The sequence below is a fragment of the Phaethon aethereus genome (assembly GCF_964289735.1).
Source record: "Phaethon aethereus genome assembly, chromosome: 10".
NCBI lineage: Eukaryota > Metazoa > Chordata > Aves > Phaethontiformes > Phaethontidae > Phaethon > Phaethon aethereus.
Window position 1 is genome coordinate 15,370,966 of NC_138586.1, and position 13,068 is coordinate 15,384,033.

General features: G+C 39.7%; 1 protein-coding gene across 3 annotated transcripts in view; it reads left to right on the plus strand.

The window, feature by feature from the left end:
• STK26 (serine/threonine kinase 26) overlaps positions 1-13,068 on the plus strand; it is a gene marked incomplete at both ends in the record, with an annotated part of 32,672 nt that overhangs the window by 12,706 nt on the left and 6,898 nt on the right. For 2 of the 3 annotated variants that reach the window (XM_082004103.1, XM_082004104.1), the window contains 2 exons: positions 3,035-3,265; positions 12,910-12,966. In XM_082004103.1, the coding sequence (XP_081860229.1) occupies positions 3,035-3,265; positions 12,910-12,966 (288 nt within the window). The remainder of the gene's footprint in view (positions 1-3,034; positions 3,266-12,909; positions 12,967-13,068) is intronic. The other variant, XM_082004105.1, reaches the window with a different exon arrangement.

Sequence of the window (13,068 nt, forward strand, 5' to 3'; positions counted from 1 at the left end):
TAGCTATAGCTGGTCAGAAGTATTTGCCCTTTATCCTGGAGTGTCCTATAGTCCCTTGTCAGGCGTGGTGAATAACAGAAGCTGTAAAGCTGACTTTGCTTGCTGCGAGAGGATTTTCTCAGAATAGAAAGATGTGACTCTTTCCTCTAGTAGTCCTGCACAGTTTGTTCTCCTCTGATGCCCCTCTGTTCCACCTCTCCCTCCCAGGAGTTCTGCAGCGTCGGGAAGTCCGGTCCTGCTGATGGTTCCCCCTGTACTCTAGCACTCCCACATAATGGTGTTGGGAGTTTTTGGAAGTTAAAAAAGCCTTTAAAGCTCTGATTCACCTGAAGTAGCTTGGGGGAGAGAGTTTGGAGGCCTGGCTTGTTTCGTTGATGACGGTTAGGTGGGTGTATAGGAGTGAGCAATGTGCACTTCCACTGAAGAGCCCAGAGGAATTTTCTGCGTAAAGTTTTTCCCCAAGCAAAATGCAAGCATTGCCCTTTGAGTTCATCAAACATTTGTGAATAGCTGGATTAGCTGACTGTCTGTGATTAAATTGCTTTTCTTTTATCTGTCTGGAAGTGTTTTAACAGGTTTCATCTCAAATCAACAGTAACTATTAGTTAGCATGACTGATTCCTGGAATCCCAGGCTCCAAGTATGTCTCAAAATGAAGCTAGTTTTTCTGAAGATGAGTATTTTAGGGTTAATGAAAAGTTTTGCCAGTCCTCTCTCTTAACTCTTGTTTCTTGGGAGTCTGTGTCTTTGTTTATTGTAAATGGATATCTATCAGTTACTTATTCCTTATTGCAACTAATGTTGTAGTTCAGGAACACGTTAGGTTGCTAGCGAAATGACATTTTGGCAGCTTAACTAGCAGCAGGGATAGTCCGGGTGGCAGTCGCTGCTGCTTTTGCCACACCTGTCCCTGCAATAGTTTTTTGAAATGCATCTGAAAATAGAAGATTGTTTTATTTTTAAAGAAATACAATTTTTTTTTTTTTTACTCTTAACCATGAAAAGATGGCAGGAGCTGATGCAGTAGCATATGGCAATATGGCTATCTTTGGGCATTTTGAAGATTTACTGGGTTTCTGTTGTCTAGCTAAAAGCTTTATGAGCACCTGAGGCCTTCAGTCATTTTCATTCCGTGTATAATAATATTAGTTGTCCCAGATTTTAGATCAGAATAGTACTCGTCCTATCTTTTTTCATTACTTTGATTATGTATTTGTTCATCTTCTAAGTCTTTCATGGGATCTATTAACAGAAGAAAGTACAAAATTTTTTGCTTAATTATTTCTCTGAAAGTGGGGGATTTTGGTGGTTGTGTTTTTTTTAATGGAGCAGAGTAGCAATGAGCTCATTGTAGACAAAGGGGAAATTCCTCATTCTTCTTGCTTTAATGTGCTGCTCAGGACCAGCAGTGTGTCTTGCATATTTGCAAAATCTAAAAATCTGTCTACACAGATTAGCATGTCATGTTCCCTCCTCTTGTGATAGCACAAGTGACAGCTTGGTATATACGAGCAGTGAACCGATTCTGCTGAAAATAAACCTGACATATCATATGTTTAACTCTTAGCTAAATCTGTTTCCTGATTCAGCTCACCATATTGTAGAATAAATTCTGGTTCTGGTAGAAGGAAAGAAGTGACAATACGGGCCCAATAAGGAAATGAAATTGTCCATTTTGCACTAGGTTAAAGTAGTAGTGTATTTTTTCCTCCCAGTAAATATTTTTGCATCCATTTGCAAGACCGCTAGTGTAAAGATGTTTTCTGGAGTTTCATGTTGATACTTGAGTATTTCTGTGCCTTGGGTTGAATGTCTGCTCTTGCCAAAACTGTCACTTCTTTTTGCCAGTTCTGAGTTCTGGAGTGCAAGAAAGATCTAAAGCAAAGAATATCTTTCATATTTTCAAATGTTGCTATTGAATCAGAAGCCTTTTTTGGGCAGATGTTTCTTGTTCAAAGATTGATTTGTGCAATGAGTTGCCCAGTTCTGACACGAGTAATATTATTTAATTCTGTTCTGCAAAGTGTAGGCTGTTCTGTTAATATGTCTGTCTTGCCTCCTAAAAAAACTTTCTTACTGTGGGCTAAAGATTTGTGTTCTTAAGCTGTGGAGCAAGTCATCAGTATCCTTCAGAAGTCACTGCTGTGTTTTTTGTATACACAAGGTTCTCTAAGCAGCCATGTAGGTGCTTTTTCTTGAAGGGAAAATGAGAATTTTCTTCCTTTTTGTTTTCTTTGTGACTACTTGAATGGAGCTGAGAAATTTAAAATCTTTGTATAATAATCTGTCTGCTGAACTTAATAGTGAATCAACAGAGACCCTAAGCCAGGTGTCCTCAGCAGTGCTATGCTGCCCGGTGTTCTGCTCCCCTTTTTAAGGCATGCTTGGGTGATACCAGCCAGTTCTGATCAGTACCCCAATTTCAGTACTCTGCTCCAGTCTTCTTATTCCTTCTTCGAACATCTCTCAGTCCCTTTTGCTCTACTTTCTGTCAGCACTTTTAGCTGCCCTGGAGACACCTGATCTTACCAGATCTCGGAATCTGCCGGTGAATACCAGGTAGTGCAGTCCTCTCACAACTAGCTCCACTCTGTATTACTAGATAGGATGCTTTGTCTGCCCAAGGCTGTTGGCCAGGTAGAAAGCCCAGCCTTTTCTTCCTGGGTGATGATGTTAGTGCTTCTGTGCCAGTATTTGCATTCCCCAATCTTCTGAATTACTGCACAGATAGGATTAATATTAAGAACAGCTCTATTCTTTCCTTTTAAAGGGTTGTTATATGGGGAAGTAAAATGAGGTTTGTACCTGATTCCCTTCCTGGTGAGGCTCATTTACCTTTGACATAATTGCATAATGTATGTTCTGTAACTAATAGCGGAATTACAAGTTAGTGCGCAGGAAATAAATTCATCTGATGTGAACCTTCTAGTAATGATAAATCTGGATGATGTGCTTCTTGAGAAGTAGTGAGGGCTAATAACTTGGAAGTAAAGTAACTCATGTATCTTTCTTTTTTTCCTCTTCTTTTTTCTAGAACCATAGAGCAGACCCAGAAGAACTATTCACAAAACTGGAACGCATTGGGAAAGGCTCCTTTGGTGAAGTCTTTAAAGGAATTGATAATCGGACACAGCAAGTGGTTGCTATAAAAATCATAGACCTTGAGGAAGCAGAAGATGAAATAGAAGATATACAGCAAGAGATAACTGTTTTAAGTCAGTGTGATAGTCCTTATGTAACAAAATACTACGGATCATATTTAAAGGTAATGTATAGCATTCATAGAAATCATAGAATGGTTTGTGTTGGAAGCGACCTTAAAAATCATGTCATTCCAGCCCCCCTGCCATGGGCAGGGACACCTTCCATTAGACTGGGTTGCTCAAAGCCCCATCCAACCTGGCCTTGAACACTTCCAGGGATGGGGCATCCACAGCTTCTCTCGTCAATCTGTTCCTGTGCCTCACCACTCTCATTGTGAAAAATTTCTTCCTTGTATCTAATCTAAATCTGCCCTCTTCCAGTTTAAAGCCACTACGCCTTGTCCTATCACTACATGCCCTTGTAAAAAGTTCCTCTCTGGCTTTCTGCTAGTTCCCCTTCAAGTACTGGAAGGCTGTAGTAAGGTCTCCTCAGAGCCTTTTCTTCTCCAGGCTGAACAGCCCCAACTTTCTCAGCCTGTCTTCATATGAGAGGTGCTCCAGCCCTTTGATCATCTTTGTGGCCTTCCTATGGCCTTGCTTCAACAGGTTCATGTCCTTCTTATGTTTGGGGCCCTAGAGCTGAATATAGTACTCCAGGCGGTGTCTTACAAGAGTGGAGTGCAAGGGGGAGAATCACCTCCCTTGACCTGCTGGTTACGCTTCTTTTGATGCAGCTCAGGATATGGTTGGCCTTCTGGGCTGCAGGTGCCCATTGCCAGGTCACGTTGAGCTTCTTGTAAACTAACGTCCCCAAGTCCTCCTCAGGGCTGTGCTGAATCCATTCTCCTGCCAGCCTGTGTTTGTGCTTAGGATTGCCCCGACCCATGTGCAGGACCTTGCACTTAGCCTTGTTGAACTTCATCAGGTTTGCATGGGCCCATCTCTCAAGACTGTCAAGGTCCTTCTGGATGGCATCCCTTCCCTCCAGCATGTTGACCGCACCACACAGCTTGCTGTTTTTGGCAAACTTGCTGAGGGTGCATTCAACCCTGCTGTCCATTGTCATCGACAAAGATGCTGAACAGCGCTGGTTGCAATACTGAGGAACACTGTTTGTCACTGGTTTCCACTTGGACATCAAGCCGTTGACCACAACTCTTTGAGTGTGATCATCCAGCCAATTACTTACCCACTGAGTGATCCATTTGTCGAATACACGTCTCTCCAATTTAGAGATGAGGATGTTGTGCAAAGCATTTGACAATGTCCTGCATAAGTCCAGGTAGATGATGTCAGTTGCTTTCCCCTTATCCACTAACGCTGTAACCCCGTCGTAGAAGGCCACTAAATTTGTCAGGCTAAGGGCAAAATTTGCCCTTAGTGAAGCCATGTTGGCTGTCACTAATCCCCTCCTTATTTTCCATGTGCCTTAGCATAGTTTCCAGGAGGATCTGCTCCACAATCTGGCTGGGCACAGAGGTGAGACTGACTGGCTGGCTGGTAGTTCCCCAGGTACTTCCTTTTTTCCCTTTTTAAAAATGGGTGCTATATTTCTCCTTTTCCAGTCAGTGGGAACTTCACCCAGTTTCCTCAGGACCCATGGATGCATCTCATCAGGTCCCATGGACTTGTGCACCTTCAGGTTCCTTAGATGGTCTTGAACCTGATCTTCTACAGTGGGCAGTTCTTCATTTGCCCACTCCCTGCCTTTGCCTTCTGCGACTTGGGCGGTGTGGCTTGAGCACTTGCTGGTGAAGGCTGAGGCAAAAAAGTCATTGAGTACCTCAGCCTTCTCCATATCCTGCGTAACCAGGTCTCTTGTTTCCTTCCAGAGAGAGTCTGTGTTTTCCCTAGTCTTCCTTTTATCACCAACGTACCTATAAAAGCTTTTTCTTGTTGCCCTTGACATCCCTGGCCAGATTTAATTCTGCCTGGGCTTTAGCTTTCCTAACCTGATTGCTGGCTGCTCAGACAATTTCTCTGTATTCCTCCCAGGCTACCTGGCCTTGCTTCCACTCTTGTAGTCTTCCTTTTTGTGCTTGAGCTTGTCCAGGAGCTCCATGCTCATCCATGCAGGCCTCCTGTTGTTTTTGCCCGACTTCCTCCTTGTTGGGATGCATCGCTCCTGAGCTTAGAGGTGGTGATTCTTGAATATTAACTGGCTTTCTTGGGCCCCTCTTCCCTCCAGGGCTTTATCCCATGGTACTCTACCAACTGGATCCCTGAAGAGGCCAAAGCCTGCCCTCCTGAAGTCCACGGTAGTTAGCTTGCTGTGCGCCCTTCTCGCTGCTCTAAGGATCTTGAACTCCACCATTTCATGGTCACTGTAGCCAAGGCTTCCCTTGAGCTTCACATTCCCCACCAGCCTCTCCTTGTTGGTGAGAACAAGGTCCAGCACAGCACCTCTCCTTGTTGGCTCCTCTATCACTTGGAGAAGGAAGTTATCATAAATGCATTTCAGGAACCTCCTGGATTGCTTAAGACCTGCTGTGTTGTCCCTCCAACAGATACTGGGGTGGTTCAAGTCCCCCATGAGGACCAGGGCTTGGTCCTCTCTGTCTGTTGAGGGCTTCATCCACTCAGTCTTCCTGGTCAGGTGGCCTGTAGCAGACCCCTACTATAATGTCACCTTGTCCTTGCCCTCCCTTTAATCCTGACCCATAAGCTCTCTGGCTCCTCGACCATCCCCAGGTGGAGCTCCATGCACTCCAGCTGGTCACTGACATAGAGGGTGACACCCCCTGCCTGTCCTTCCCAAAGAGCCTTTATCCTTCTATTCCAATGCTCCAGTTGGAACAAAGATTGGCTAGCACCCAGTTGTTTTGAATACAGCTAGGAATTCTAAAATTGAGAAAGAGTTATCATGCCAACTTGAACTTGTTTTTAGTAGGTTTTTACTTTTCTTTGAACGGACCTTTTCACTTTGTTTTGCTCCTTTTGCTGCTTGCTCTTTGAGGTTGAAGTTTGTACATAATGGCTGGAGAATGAACGGAGTTGATAGAGGATTCCTCTTGCCGTTGCTGTTGGTTTTGGACCTTGGTGTTCTCTCCTCCCTCCACAATCCCTAGCATAATTTTGTGGCCTTTCTGGGGATGGTTGTGGGGAACCTTCATAGCTATAGAAACAAAAAACCTTTCTCTGAATGGAAAGAAACCCTGCACCATGTAGAGGTATGTTGGTAATTATGCAGCATAGTAGGCCAGAGACAAAGTAAAAATGACATCAGCAGTTATGTAACCACTGTGTGAAATGTTATCTAAGGCATAATTTAAAAAACAAACAAACAAAAAAGAAAACCTACAGAAATACAGAATGTTGAGTCTCTTCAACTTGCAAAGGTCTCCAGGTATAATCACCTTAAATACTGTTTAAATGATCTGCAGTCCATACGTGGTTTTAGATGATTTAAAAACAGAACAAAACCAAAAAATACCCCATTTAATAAAAGCTAAAGTGTAACCCTGGTTAGAGCTATCTTAAATGTCTGGGGTTTTTTGCTTGCTTGCATTTGGTTTTTTTGTTGGTTTTCTTTTTGTTTGGTTGGCTTGGGTTTGTTTGGTTGGGTTTGGGGTGGGGTGGTTGTTTTTTGGGGGGCTGGGGGTTTTTTTTGTTTGATTTTTCTTTTTTCCCCTCCATCCCCAGGCAATTTCTGGTTCCTTAAGGTATAGTGGCGTTTTTGACATTTTTCTAAAGACATATGTCTGAGAAACGTTCCTGTGTCACACTTGTGTTGTAGCTTTCAGTGATACTATAAAATTATTTGCAGAATTTATTTATTAATGTTCTTTGTAGACTTGTCTTTTTTCCTCTTTAAATTGCCCAAAGTATTCAATTTATAATATTTTAATGCTAAGTGGGGTGATTTAATTTTCTGTACTCCAGATACTAAATTCTCATTTTGACCAAGATAAGAAAGTTGTGGTGGCTTTGCTGTTTACTTAGTTACTCAGTGTTCTGTGGGTTCTTCACACTGAAACGAACATACAGGTTGTCACTGATGTCCCATCTTTCCTTTTCTTTACTGGGCGCAATCAGTGGGATTTTTGTTTTGTTTGTTATTAAGTGATAGAGCTCTGATGTAGTAGAATTTACTTTCCCGCATCATAGTATGTGGGAACATGCACAGAACCAAGAACAAGCTGGTTCTTCTCAAGACTACTTTGAATTCAGGTAGCAATGTTCCCCTGAAGCAGTGCACAAATGGTACTGCAGATCCAGATGTGATCAGTCTTTCTTGCAGTCTATTTTCTGTGATAAGCCAAGTCCTAAATATTATCCTCCCTGGGTATCCATAATTTTAACTTTGTGTTGTAAAAGCCCCAAAGTACAAGCAGGGCAAGGTAAATTTTTGAAAGTGTCTTTGCTTGGAAGTGGTTTTGCTTGGAAGAGTGTTTTGTTAAATTTCAGAATTAACCAGTGATTTCAGCAGCTGTAAATGGGGAAAATAAACCTTGATTTGGTGGGGGTTTGTGTTGGTTTGGTTTTTCTGGTGGGTGGAAAGAGCTTTGTAAGTCATTAATTGAATAAGGAAAGAAAATAATCTTCATTATTTACAGCAACATCAGTACTGAAAGCAAAAAGGGTATTGCAAATGTGCCTAAGTACCTGTGCGTCACAGCAGTTTGTCTTTGGCCTTGTTATGCAAGTCTTTCAATTTTTACCCCTTTTCTTACATATGTAAGTATAGCTTTCCTATCAGTGCTATAAAACTTCAAGTTCTGGTTAGGGTTTTTTACTTTTTAAAAATTCCTGGCAAATACAGGATCATGTTAATGCTGCAGGACTTTCCTCACTACTGTTTGAGTTCTTTCCATTTCTATTCTAAAGTGATAAATTCTGAAAGATTAATGCTGTTCTCCTGTTTACTTTTCACACTTCTAATATCTTCGGGGAAGGAAAATTTCTCTGTGTAGAGCTTGGGGAGGTGTCTGTGGAATTCTGGTTACTATCGCATTCCTTTAAGAAACGTCTCTTTTAAAAAATAAAACAAAAAAACCCTAAAAAAAAGATTCACAAGAATGTTTGGTTTTTGTCCCAGACTAGCGTGATAGGTAATTCCAGTGCTTGCTGTTCCCCAAGTTAATGAATAAAAGTGTCCACAAATAAATGAGTACATTTAGTTCTGTGATTAATAAATAACAAAATAAATAAAACTACTGTTTAAGTAGTATCTTGGCTCTTAAATTTTCTTTAGCCTAGGTTACTAATACTAGATCTTTCAGCTTCAGATTCCTCAGGGCATAGAATGTATTAGCTTTGTTAAATGTGCAAAGAATCTTTTATGCTGCCTTTTCATTTTAGTAATAACAGGTATTTTCAGAGTTGTATCTCTGGTTTTTTTTTTAACTTACTACTATAGCTTTTAACTTTTTAGTAGCTATTACTCTGAGAATGGCTGTCAGCCTAAGTATTTAGCTGTGTAATACTTCATTCACAATTTAATTTCTCTGTAGACATCTCTTGGAAACAGTGAAATAAGTACAGTTGTGTACCAAATGACTTCAAAATTGTGCCAAATTAAAGGTTAAAGAACACTGAGGCTCAATGATGAAAATCAAGACATCTTATTTCTTACAAAGCAAAATCCTAGGCTGCAGAGATTAATAGTGGTTTGCTATGGATATGACTGGTATGAAGATCACATTCAAAGTGGTCCCATTGGTTTGTTGGAGAATACTTAATTTTATATATAAAGACAACTGAAAATATTCCTAGAAATACCTTTTAAGGTAGTGGTTAAAAAAAGCATAAATGTACAGTAAATTGAAGGTATTTCAAAATTTAAGAGAATTTTTCTTTTTCCCTTTTCGTCTTTATTTACAGGAAAACAAAACAGCTGAGCCGATCTGCTGTCTTTCAGATCATGCTTATGGAACAGAAATAGTTTCCTAAAATATGTTAACCATACGTGTAGCTTTCTCTGAAGGAATGGCATTAGAAATGTTTTTGAGTTTTGCACTGTTTAAATCAAAGCAACTTGGTATTTTCCTGACTACACCAAAGCAAACCCTCAGTGGAAAGGCATTCAGGTTGCCTGCAACACTTACTGATATTTCTTAGTTGAGTAATCTAGATCTGGTTTAAATCTTTAAATTTGATAGTTTTTACTTTGAAGAAACTGTGGCTGAGACCATGTGTTGGCTTCAGGGTTTTCATGTGTGCCTCAGTTCATTCAATTGAACTGTAACAAAACATTTTCTGTTGTAACTTATTCTTGCTTTTTTAGCCAATTTTAAGTAAGTTTTGAATAAGCAGATTTGTCACCTATTTATAACCAGTTTCAGCTTCTCCACTGGTAAGATAACATATTGGATAATTAAAAGTTGTTCATGACTAAAATATGAACTAAGAGATGTTAATTGGGAGGGTGTTCTAATTGCACACATTTACAGATGAGAGACTTTAGTTTGGCAGGTCTGCTCTACATATTCTACAGCTTTACAGTTTCCTTGCACTTCAGAAGGCAGAGCCAGCCGTGTGGAGTGGCCCAGTCTCGGGGAGCCTGAGACTTAACAGCTATATGCACGTTCTTCCAGACACTCCTGCTGCTGAAAGGGGGAAGGGAAGTGTGTCTTTATTTCAATTACTTGACTTACTAATTTGTAACTTAGTCAGCTCAGCTGATGCCATGTAAGATACTCTTATGTTCTGCAGCCTAGCTGTGAATTAGCTACAGCTTGTATGTCTTACTTGTAAATGTGATCTTAAAAATATGGACAGTCCCTTAATATTTTTACTTAGCAGTGCAATTTATTTGTCTGTTATCAGATACTTTACTCTCTAAAAACCTTAGCATTGGTGCAAGATGGCAGGGTCTACCTCCTTGAGGTTCTTGGGATAAAGCTGATGCCAATTTTCAGTTACTGTGACACAAAAAGGTGCAAACCCCCCATATCTTTGTAATTTGGGGTACCTGTATATCTTGGATTTTGGAGTTTGAATGGGAGTTTCTCATTGAATTAATCTTAGAGCTTAGATATTAGTAATTTTTGTCTTAAATTTTCATTTAGTATGTGGCAAGATCTGTAGTGTTTTTAAACAGGTGATGTACAAGCATATATATAGTCAAAGAGTGCACCATAATAAACACATTTGTATACAGTAGTAAAATGTTTTACCTTTGTATCGTGTCTTTCACAAATGCGTGTAGAATTGTACAAGCTTACATCTGTATCAGTAGAACTCTAGTAGCTGCAATATAACTAAAACCCTGATGTAGTTGTCTGTAGATACTCATTGTTGTGGTAGGTCAGGGTCTAAATTTGTCCTATCATCCCATATTGCACTTTGATTGCAATTAACATCACACCTTAATAACTAAAACATTGGTTGTGGAGAGTACCCTTGAAAGTGATAGTGCGTATCAACGCAGCAGTGTGAGTTACATTAGATAGCTGAAATGAGTGATTTCAGCAAGCCTAGTGGCTTGTTAAAATGTATTACCACTTTATCAGTTCAGGCAAGAAAGATATTAAAGGTATTAAAAGTTATGCTTGTTCTGGCATGTTTTGGTTATGCATATTTGTGAAGCTTGATAAAATACTTGAGCTGTACTTTCCATCTGATCCCATGGAGATAGGTCTTCTCTTGGTGACTGAAATTCCATTATTTTCCCTTTTTGTGCCATCTAGCTGAAGGGTTTAAGTAGCTGTGCTTTTAATTATTACAAACACCAGGGCTTGCTCTTCTCTTTTACAATTACAAGAGCCTAAAGTTATTCTCAATTTTTCAGATTTGATTATAGAGAATTCCTGTAGTAGCATCCAGAGACTTCCATTAAAATTGTACAGCACTTTGTGCACCAGAGCTTTGAGACAATCTAAAGACACTGCTTGTTTTACACTGTCTATTTATACTTGATTGACCTAAAATAGCTAGGGAAAAGGTTGTTCATGCCTGGCTAGAAAATATCCACACCCGGTTACAGTGGATAGTAGCAATTTCTTTGAGACATTCTTTCAGAAACACAGTACTTATTCATTTTCACCCTATACTGTTTTCAAGTAATAGTCAAATCCTCCAAACATGTCTGGTAACCACAATGTTTGCCTTAAACTGGAGTTCCTTGCAGGTCTTCTCAGCTGACAAAGTTGGTCTTTATAAAAACTGCTAAAATTAGCCAGCCCTTCCCTGCTGATCTCATAATATTGGAATAGACTCTCATAAATGGTGTGTTTTTTAAATTCAGTATAAACCTAATAGAGCACACTTTGTTAAGATAATTGGATGTGGCACTTTCAGAAGCTGCACCTTTGTTTGCTTGTTGAGTTTTCTTTAGATTTCTGTCACTAGTCAGGCAATAGGATGGGAAAGTATACGATGTGGAATGCAAGAGGCTCAAGAGTGCTTCTGCCGTAAGCTTGTGCTCCGTTACCAGCAACTAGCACTAGTAAATACTGGCTGGTGACTTAAACAGCGTGCGTGGTACTTCACCAGGTCTGGTTCAATTGAGTATTTTTAATAACTGGTTTTTATTTCAAATGAAGAAATGGGTTTTTATTCACGGAATTTCTTAGAATTTTAGCTCATAGATTAATATTTGGGTTTCTTCTGAAATGTGTGGCAACTCTGGCAAGCAAATAGCAGAACATCGCCGTTTTGAAACATACGGTCTGTAGATCTGATACCAAATCTTTCCAGTTTTGTTTATATGAACCAGCCACCTTTCGCAGCTACATACCAATGGCAAAGCCAGCATGTTAGAAAAAATTGTCAGTTCTTGTATTCTAGTAGTTGAGACTTCTCCACAAAGAAAGTGCAGAAACTCACATATTCATAGGGGTTGAGATTCAAATTGCATATAGTGAAGGAGTACATGAACATTGCAATATTAGTAGAAATTTTTTCTTTTAAAAAGTAATTCCTAAGATAGGTGCCTTAAGTCATACTTTTTATTGAACTATATTGCTCTTATCTTTGACCTTTTAATGGCTGATTTTGAACCTCTGATCTGAAAACTTTGTAAACCTGAACGTCTTTGTAGGGTTCCAGGTCTGGCAGTACGATTTCTCCTGGCTGGTGGTTGTAGCGCTGCTTTGTATTTCAAAATTGGAGCTGCCCCTATGGTAGCAGGCATGTTTTGTGGTAGGATGTAAATCCTTAGGTACGAGCATAGTCAAGGGCTATCAGTTCTCACTTTTTGCTGGATCTCACAACTTAAGTTGGAGCTTGTGGACGTGTTAGATACATGCTTGCAGAGTTACTACGTAGGGGAAGAGGCACCTAGCAGCTGCCTCCATTAGGCTTTAAATTTCTGTTGTCTTTGAAGTGTGTTCATGTTTACTCTCTTTCAAAAGTAATTTTAAGTTCTGAGTATTTTCCTCAGATGAGAGGTGTGGTGATGTTACAAGAAAGCTTCCTATTAAAATTGTACTGCTTCTGTATCACAAATGGCTGGAATTAATAATTGTAATGCAAAGACAGTCTTTTTTTTGATAAACTACAATCTTACATTAAAACACTTAGTTTAAACTTAAACCACCACCAAATCACTTTTTTCTCTTAAGTTCCATTCCTTTAGGTGGCATCATTTTAGATACCAGTTAGTGGTGAGTGTTGCTTTTTTAAGTAAAGAAGTCAAACTTTAATTGATATTTAGACATCTTGCACGGGAGCTGTGTGATCATTCCACAAGCAGTAGTAAATTGGTGACTAATGTGACTCTATATTTGCATTCCTCTAACAGTATGCTGGTAGTCTAGTGAATTTTTTTAAATTTGTTTTATGTCAGCCTTGGACTTCTAACAAATCATGCCTTCCTTTACAGGGCACAAAACTATGGATAATAATGGAATACTTGGGTGGAGGGTCAGCTTTGGATCTTGTACGTATATGATTTTTTTGCGTTATAAGTACCAGTGAACCTTATTTCATTGTGCTTTCATATCTTTTTATAAAATTTAGTTCATGGAGGCAGCTGATATTA